Source organism: Canis aureus, chromosome 38 (assembly GCF_053574225.1).
Source record: "Canis aureus isolate CA01 chromosome 38, VMU_Caureus_v.1.0, whole genome shotgun sequence".
Taxonomy (NCBI): domain Eukaryota; kingdom Metazoa; phylum Chordata; class Mammalia; order Carnivora; family Canidae; genus Canis; species Canis aureus.
The window spans coordinates 12,973,919-12,983,092 of NC_135648.1; the positions used below are offsets into that span (position 1 = coordinate 12,973,919).

Sequence of the window (9,174 nt, forward strand, 5' to 3'; positions counted from 1 at the left end):
TTATCCTAGCAAATTTAAAGTCTGTGGTTTTATTTCTCATTCCTATCTAACAACATTCATGTCCTCTAAATTGTTCAATCTAATAATACGTTCACCTTATTTTGTATTCTTTGCTAATATCATCACTTAGGAAACTTAGAACCTGTTACCATCAAGTTCCATACACAGTAAAAGAAAATAAAATGTTCCAGCTCCAAGATGGCTGCCTTTTAGGATTTAAAAGTATAAACTGAATTCTACAGTCATTAACAGGAATTCACTCATTATTAAACCACCCACTCTCAATATACAGTAAATAATAATACATTTAATTTTTATCATAATGGTGTATGTCCTTTAGAATACCTGAAAAGATTGCAGCAATCTACGGAAATTAGGGCTGTGTGCAGGGATTTTAAGGGGCTATAGTGCTGCTCCTCAGCATTAACAAACACTGAACGCCAGCTCTTGTGGGTTATTCCATTCTTTGCATCCAGAAATTACCAAACCTGCAAAAATGTCATGTGATTTTAGGGGGGAAAAGTCCATTTCCTACATCGGGAGCCATAGACCTTCAGAAGATGGGTATCTCGATAGCACGATGACGTCCCATCTTACACTGCTAAGCAGTTGTGCTTCCCGGTGCTCGGGAAAAGAAAGAACAGGAAGGGATGAAGAATTACTGTTTCTTGCATTGCATTCTCTAGCACACTTAGAAAATGACTGAATGTTTAGGATTAAAACCCGACACATCTTATGCCTCCGGTTCACACTGCTGCTGTTCCGCGTTTAAAAAAAATACTGGTCAGGTCTTGGGTGTCGAAACCCAGGGATCTTCTGGAAGGACCTCGTCGTTCGTCTCCTACCAAGCTTGAGCCTCACCAACCCCTTCCTTCCAACAGAGCTGGCAAAGTCCCATTTCTGAGAAGGGTGAGTCATAAACCATAGCGAATCCACAAAAACTGACCCCCCCCCCCCGCCCCCCGAGCTCAATAAAAGGCAGAGGCAGGGAGCGGAAGGCCGGGAGAGGAGGAGGAGGAGGAGGAGGGGAGGGGGCCACGTGCGCGCCAGGCCGCGCAGGACCAACCGCCGCAACCGCAGCTCCCGACCCGCGCTTCAAGGCCCCGCGCGCAGACCCTGAGCACCCGACCCCGCGCTCCCGCCTCAGGGGGCACCGAGGCGGCGGCAGGCTGGGCGCAAGGGCCAAGCCACAAGGCCGGGCTTCCGCAGAGCGCGCCCAAGTACGCTCGCTCCCGTGCCCGAGCCTGAGCGCCTGGAACGAGGCGGCGGGGGGCAGGGCTGGCGTCCGAGGAGGGCGGCCCCGGCGCCCCCGCCCCCTCGCCCCTCCCCTCCCGGGGCACCGACCTCCGCTCCGCCCGGCGCCCCCGCCTGCCCCACCCGCTCGCCTCCCACCTACGCTCGTCCCCGTCCCCCCGGACACCCAGTTCCCCCCGACACCCGGTCCCCCCCGACACCGGTTCCCCCCGACACCGGTTCCCCCCCGACACCGGTTCCCCCCAGACACCAGGACCCCCACGACACCCGGTTCCCCCCCCGACATCGGGTCCCCCCCGACACCCGGTCCCCCCGACACCGGTTCCCCCCCGACACCGGGACCCCCACGACACCCGGTTCCCCCCCGACACCCGGTTCCCCCCACGACACCCAGTTCCCCCCCCGACATCGGGTCCCCCCCCGACACCCGGTCCCCCCGACACCGGTTACCCCCGACACCGGGACCCCCACGACACCCGGTTCCCCCCCGACACCGGTTCCCCCCCGACACCGGTTCCCCCCAGACACCAGGACCCCCACGACACCCGGTTCCCCCCCCGACATCGGGTCCCCCCCGACACCCGGTCCCCCCGACACCGGTTCCCCCCAGACACCAGGACCCCCACGACACCCGGTTCCCCCCCCGACATCGGGTCCCCCCCGACACCCGGTCCCCCCGACACCGGTTCCCCCCCGACACCGGTTCCCCCCAGACACCAGGACCCCCACGACAACCGGTCCCCCCCCCGACATCGGGTCCCCCCCAACACCCGGTCCCCCCGACACCGGTTCCCCCCCGACACCGGTTCCCCCCCGACACCGGGACCCCCCCGACACCCGGTTCCCCCCCGACACCGGGTCCCCCCGACAGCCGTCCCCGCCCCCCGCAGCGGCCCCGCGGCCCTCCCCGCCGACTCACCTGGTCCCCCCCACGTTCAGCTGCACGATCTCGGCGCTGCCGGCCGCCGCCGCGGGGAAGCTGCCGCAGTGCCCTCCCGCCATCTCCGGCGGCTCCGGCCGCGCACGCCGCCCGCCCTCCCCGGCCGGGGCCGTGGGGCCCGAGGCGGCGGCGGCGGCGGCGGCGGCGGCGGCGGGAGCCCGAGGCGGCGGCGGGGGCGGCGGCGGCGGGGGCGGGGGCGGGGGCGGCAGGGCCAGCGGGGCGGCGGCGGCGGCCGGAGGGCGGGAGGGGCGCGGGGCCTCCCCCACCTTCGCGGCGGCGGGGCCGAGCTCCCGGGCGGCCGCCTGGTCCCCTCCGCTCCCGCGGCGCCGGGGGGCGGCCCGGCCTCCGCCTCTCCCGGCCTCCAGGCCGCAGGGCCGGCGCGGGCCTGTCCTAGCGCTCGGCAGCCGCCGCCGCCGCCACCGCCACGGCCACCGCCACGGCGGCCGCCGCAGCCGCAGCCTGCGCGGGACGAGGGGTCGCCGCTGGGGACAAAACACCGCCGCGCTCAGCGCTTCGCCCGCGGCGGCGGCAGGAAGGGCGGGGAGGAGCTTCGCGGCCGCGGCGCGCGGGGACGTGGGGAACGAGCTGCGGCCCCCCTGCCCCCTGCCCGCCGCCCCGCGGCCCCCCGGCCCCCCGGCCCCCCGACCCCCTGCCCGCCGCCCTCCTCCAGCGGCCCTCCTGGCCCCACGTGGCTCGGGACGTGGCGGCGCGGTGCCCGGGAGGTGGTGCTCGGTGCCTCCGCCTCCGCCTCCGCCTCCACCTCCACCTCCACCTCCAGAGCCCCGCCGGGCAAAGCCAATGCAACCTGGGGGTTTTGTAACTTTGTTTTTTTTTTTTTTTTTTTACAGCGTTTACCTGAGAGAATTCCTTACCGTGTTACTCCCTCAGCCTCAACCCGGGTCCCCCAAGCAGTTTTGTTCCTTGCTTTGCCAGGCAGGGAAGGGAAGGAAGCCGAGGGCAAGCGAGGAACCCCCCGTAGCCCGTGCAGGGCAGTGCGTTTCTGGGATATAGTAAGCGTTCAAAGTAGGTCACACACCTGAAATATATATATATATATATATAAAATAAATGTCTGCTTTCGGTAGTGTATGTATTGGAACCTGAAAACGTGGAGGCTGCTGAAGCGCGATTTAAAAAATCCTCACACAAGGAGGGGTGCCTGGCGCCATCTGCGGGGTTGGCAGGGTCAAGCCCCACCTTAGGCACAGAGGTTACTTAAAAATTGAACCTTCCCAAAAATAAAACCTTAGGGACGTGGGTGGCTCAGCGGTTAAGCACCTGCCTTCAGCTCAGGACGTGATCCTGGAGGCCCGGGATCGAGACCCACGTGGGGTTCCTTGCAGGGAGCCTGCTTCTCCCTCTGCCTGTGTCTCTGCCTCTCTCTCTCTGTGTCTCATGAATAAATGCATAAAAATCTTAAAAAAAAAAAAAGAATCAGCACTATAATACCTGATGTCAGCTAACAAAGGCGGTGCACCACGTTCCAGAGCTCATTCATCCATAGTACTGACCTGCCTTGAAAAGTAACAGGCCCAACAGGGAGTCGCTTTTGCTAAGCCCCATCAAGACCCAATGCCTACCTTGGGGCGCCGGCTGGCTCAGTGGGAAGAGCCCAGGACTCTTGATCTTGTGGTCCTGAGCTGGAGCCCCAGCTTCAGTGCAGACATTACTTAAAAATAAAATCTTTAAAAAAAAAAAAAAGACTTAATGCCTTACCTAATTGCAGCTCCAGCATCCCCTAGGAGTGGAAATTTAAACCAATTAGTTTGGAATTTCCAGATCAGGGTTAGTGAGGCAACCTGCCAGTCCAGCCCCCTGTCCTCCTCTAAGGGAAGATAACCTTGCCTGAAATAATGTAGTCTTTAAGCCTCCAAGTCCTACCCTCCTTTCGCCTCTAAAAACCTTTTATTTTGTACCACTCTTAGGAGCTGCCCGATTCATGAGCGGTTGAAAAAAGCAAATTAGATCTTCAATTTTGCTCACTTGGATTTTGTTTAGCAATTCTTAGCATGAATTGTTGGTTTTGTATAGTTTTACCAATAAGAATTCAAACTGAAGACGTACATGGTGTTATGACTTTATTTTCATTGTCATAATGTTTAAAAAAAAAAAACACTGCTGAAAAATATACCAGTAACATGACTTTATCCAAATTTGATTAAAAAGAGAATAGCACTACTTGCAAGATAAATGTCATTTACCTCCATTAACGATGATGATAAGAATAATAACTAATTTGTATTGTTTTAAAAAAATTCAACTGAGTAGATTTGAAGATGTAACTGGCTTTATTAAGCGATTCATGAATGGGGAGCATCCCATCTAGCAATAGAAGGGGGCCTCTGAGGATTTTTGCAAAATGGAAGGTTTTTATAGGAAGGAAGGTGGGGCACAGAAATTATTACCAAAAGAAAAGAAAAGATTGTTTCAGGCAAGATCATCTTCCCTTACTACAAGGGACAAGGTGTCTTATCCAACTTACCTCATCGTTTGGGGGCACGGAAAAGGCCCATGTAACAGATTATTTTATTGGTGCTGGTCAGAAAATTCCTGACTGACTGGCTAAAAACTTACATTTCTGGGGAGATTGACACTGCACTCAGATTAGGTATTAAGCCTACCCAGCTGGCATTCAGACTTGGCCTAAGTGATGCCATTTGGGGCCTGTGGTTTTCTTTTTAACAGTATTTATTATGGCTTTATCACATGCTAGAGGGCTTAGGTATTTTTTGTCATTTTTTTTTCCTTCACAACTGTTATTATCATTATTTTTAAAATTAAAAAAAAGAGACTTAAAATGATTAGGAAACTTGCTTAAAATAAAAAAGCTGGCAAGTGGCATAGCAGGAATTTCTAGATGTGCAGTTTATTAATTGCAGGGCCTCTCTGCAGTACCCTAAACTTACACTTTTTACTGAGATGAGTGACAGTTTAGATTAAATTAAGAATCCCTCATACTTTAAACACTGTTAGCTATCTTTGCTGTAACCCATAATGTCTGCTCCTACCAGAATCTAAAACTTTTCTTTCAAATTTGCAGGATAGAATTAGGTGGTAAAAAAAGGCCATTTAATTTTTCCTAGGCCCATACTTTGGAATAATGTAAAAGATGACTTACTAACAGATTGTTGCTTTTAATGAATTCAAGAGGCAACATGTTGTTAAACTAAGGCCTGTGATATGTGATTTATAATAAGATATATGTTTGGTTTTCATCCTTTGTTCTGGGACAGAATTCCTAAAACCATTGTAAATTCCTAAGTGATGAGAGCAATAAATGTTTCTTTTATCATGTTAATGAGGCGACTTTTGGAAAGCACTCAGGTAACCTAAGTTTTAGGTTGTTTGCTAAAGGACCCAAGCCTGTGATTAGTGGGTTGATTAGTGGTTCACCTACCCACCCACTCACCACCCCCAACTTCCACCTTTAGGAAGAATCAATTACCAATGGACAATGATTTAATCAATTCAGCCTTTGTAAAATCCCAAAGGCACAACAGGACTTAGAGAGCCTCCAGGTTGTTGAACATGGAAGATTTAGGGATGGTGGCAATCTTGAGAAGGCATAGAATCTGTACCCTTTTCCCATATCTTGCTCTTTAGATCTCTTCCACCGGATATTCCTGAGATATATCCTTTTGTAATACACCCATGTTCTAGTGAGTTCTGTGAGCTGCTCTAACAGATTAATCAAATCCAAGGAAAGAGTTTTGAGAACCTGTGATTTGTGGCCATTGGTTGAAGCACGGGTAACAATCTGAAGTTGCAACTGCTGTCTGAAGTACAAAGAGTGAGTTGAGGGAACCTCTGCTCTATAGCCGATCAGTCAGAAGCACAGGTAACAACCTATGCTTGTGACTGGCATCTGAAGTAGAGGACACTCTTGTAGGACTGAGCCCATAAGCTATGGAATTTAGGTACATAGTGTCAGAATTGAGTTGAATTGTAGAATCCCCAAATGGTGTCCAGAAAACTGGTTCATGGTGACAGGTAAACCCCTCCTTTTCCCCACAGTGGAATTTTGTGTAGGATCCCTTAGGAGGCATTCAAGTGAGATGTTGAGTAGACTGTTATAGGAGGATTCTTGGAAGAAAGGCAGGGCAAAGGGGCCCTGTCCTGAGAGGTAACTACCCTTAAAAGGAAGAAGACCCCATTCAGTTATTCTACACCACCTTGGAAGGAGCCCTCCACCCTGTCCCACATGAACAACTATCTGATAGGTAAATGAGCACATGAACAAAAACCTGATTGGGTGACAGGCACATGGGAAGTTAATCAGATTAAAGCAACCTGCCAACAAGCCCATAAAAACTCCTAGATTTATTTATTTATTTAAAAAGATTTTATTTATTTATTCATGAGAGACACACAGAGAGAGAAGCAGAGACATAGGCAGAGGGAGAAGCAGGCTACATGCAGGGAGCCCGACGTGGGACTCAATCCCAGGTCTCCAGGGTCACTCCCTGGGCTGAAGGCAGTGCTAAACCGTTGAGCCACCAGGGCTGCCCAAAACTCCTAGATTTAAACACCAAAATGACAACCCTCTCAGGCCCCTTCCCTCTTTGGGAGCTTTGTACAATTACCCAGGAAACTTTGCTTTGCTGCCCACTACTCTTTGGTCTATCTCTTCATTTTTCAAAGCAAGGTAACTAAGAACCACGGGCACTAAAGGAAAATAAATCCTGAAACACAGATGTATATAGATGTTGGGCATTTGGAAGGGAGATTCAAACTGAAAATACTCTTAATATTTGCCAAAATAAAACTTTGGGAATTAGAATTATTGAGATGGCTCTTAGAATCCATAGAACTGACTGAGATCACGGGGCAGAAGAGCATAAAATGAGATAAGAATAAGGATCAGGAAGGAGCTCTTGACTATCCAACATTGGGAGACTAGAAGAAGAAGAAGATCCAGCCAAGGAGAAAGAAATTCTGGCAAGGTGGAGGAAAACCAAGGGATTAGGGGATCCAGTGAGATAATAGGTCAAGTAAAATAACTAAGACTTGACCATCGGATTTAGTAACATGAAGGAAACTGGTGATTTTCTAAGAAAGGATAGTCGATAGTCCTAGTGCAGCTACAGAAGAAACAGTATGATTGGTGGGGTTCCAATGGAAAGAGGAATAAAGAAGTGGACTGTAAATAAGCAGGGGAGGTAAGGTCAAGAGAAGGCTTTGTGAAGATGGTAAAAGAAATAACTATGTACTGATAGAAACCAGTTAGTAGAGAGCAAAAACTGGTAATTCAAGAGAGGAAGAAGATAATTATTAGAGTTATGTCTTTATGTAGATTAAGGAAGACCATATCTACCCAATAAGCAAAGATAAAGAAACTGAGCCACAAGGAGGATAGATAATTTGCCCAGTGTTTGCTGTCGCCATTGTTATTACTGTTACCTTCTGAGCCACTCTAAGTAGAGATACACCCATTATTTGAGTATGTCTCTATTGATATACTCTATGTATCAGGTTTTAAAACCATAGGCTTGAGATTACAAACAATAATAGGGAAAACTTCATCCCACACAACTTTCAATATCGAAAGGCAAGCCACTGAAAAAGGAGAAGGACTCAGGTTCACCGGATCCCATCCCTCAAACCTGAACAAATAAAGCACACTCCTAATCTGATGGCAAACTCATCAACAAAGTTGTGGTTTAAGGGGAAGAGGTAAGGACAATAATCTGGAAAGATTGGTGTATGAACCAAATGACATGTATCCTACAGGCCTGTGGGATGAAGATTATGGGAAAGAAAGTAGCCTACAGTTGAGAAGGAAGCAAGGGAGTCAGTGTCTGCAGAGGAGAGCCTACTTTTAGTTTGTGCCAGGAACATTGAAAAAAAAAGGTGAGGGTAAAGGGAGTTTTCTTTATGAGAGACCATGAATTCCATGGAATTGTGTTTGGGGGGAGAAGAGTGGAGAATGAGAAATGATCTGTAAGTGCTGGATTTTCATACAGAACAATACAAAATGGGAAAATTGGCACAAACAGATTAGTCTTGAGGTTCCCTTAGGCAGATTGTGGTGGTGATTCAGAAAAGTTTTTGTTTAATTTTGGGGTGGGATGACAGCAAAGGCTTTTGCCTAAAGCAAAGAAATTTCAATGAATGCTCCCAGAAAACTATTAAGGCCTAATATGATCTCATACACCACTTATCAGCATTCAGTCTTCCTCTGCTATCTTCTTCCCATGTTCCTTCTTACCTCCCTATTCCATTCCAGGTTCACTGGCCACATTATTATTATTCCAAAATATCAAATATCCTCCAGCTTCAGGGTTTTACACTTTGTTTTTCCCTTTACTTGTTAAGTTTTTCCTTGAGATAGAAAGGGCTCACTTCTTCAGGACTCTGCTCAAATATCACCTTAACAGAGAGAGGTTTTTTTTCTCCTTAGACAACAAGAGAAACAAAATAGAGTCATAAAAAATATATTCGATTAATCCAAAAGAAGGTATAAAAGGAGTAAGGCAAGAATAGATGACACAACTAGAAAACAACTAGCAAGATGACAGATTTTAACCCAGCCATATCAATAATCACATTAAATGTAAATGGTCTAAACACTCCAGTTAAGACAAGGTTTGTCAGACTGGATAAAAAAAGCAAGACCTAACTATGGACCATCTAAAAGATAATGTTTTAAAATATAAAGTCACAAGTTAAAAATAAACCATATGCAATGGACTAAATGTTTGTGTCCCTTACCAAACTCATATGCTAAAGTCCTAACCCCCAATGATGGTATTTGGAGGAGGCCTTTAGGAAGAAACTAGGTCATAAAGATGGAGCCTTCATGAATAGGATTAATACCATTATAAAAGGGACAGCAAAGAGGTCTTTTCCTCTCTTTTGGCCATGTGAGGGTACAATAAGAAGATGGCACTCTGCATCCCAGAGGAGAGCCATCACCAGAACCCAACAATGCTAATACCCTCATCTCATACTTCCAACTTCTAGCACTATGAGAAATTTTT

General features: G+C 49.2%; 1 protein-coding gene across 3 annotated transcripts in view; it reads right to left on the reverse strand.

Annotated features, from left to right (window-relative positions):
- The window catches only part of KCTD3 (potassium channel tetramerization domain containing 3), a 54,963-nt gene extending 52,649 nt beyond the window's left edge, over window positions 1–2,314 (reverse strand). The window contains exon 1 of one of the 3 annotated variants that reach the window (XM_077886632.1): window positions 2,174–2,314. In XM_077886632.1, the coding sequence (XP_077742758.1) occupies window positions 2,174–2,256 (83 nt within the window). In that variant the 5' untranslated portion in view covers window positions 2,257–2,314. Of the gene's footprint in view, window positions 1–345; window positions 943–2,173 lie in introns of those variants that run through there. The other 2 variants (XM_077886631.1, XM_077886633.1) reach the window with 2 other exon arrangements.
- Window positions 2,315–9,174: the final 6,860 nt, after the last annotated feature.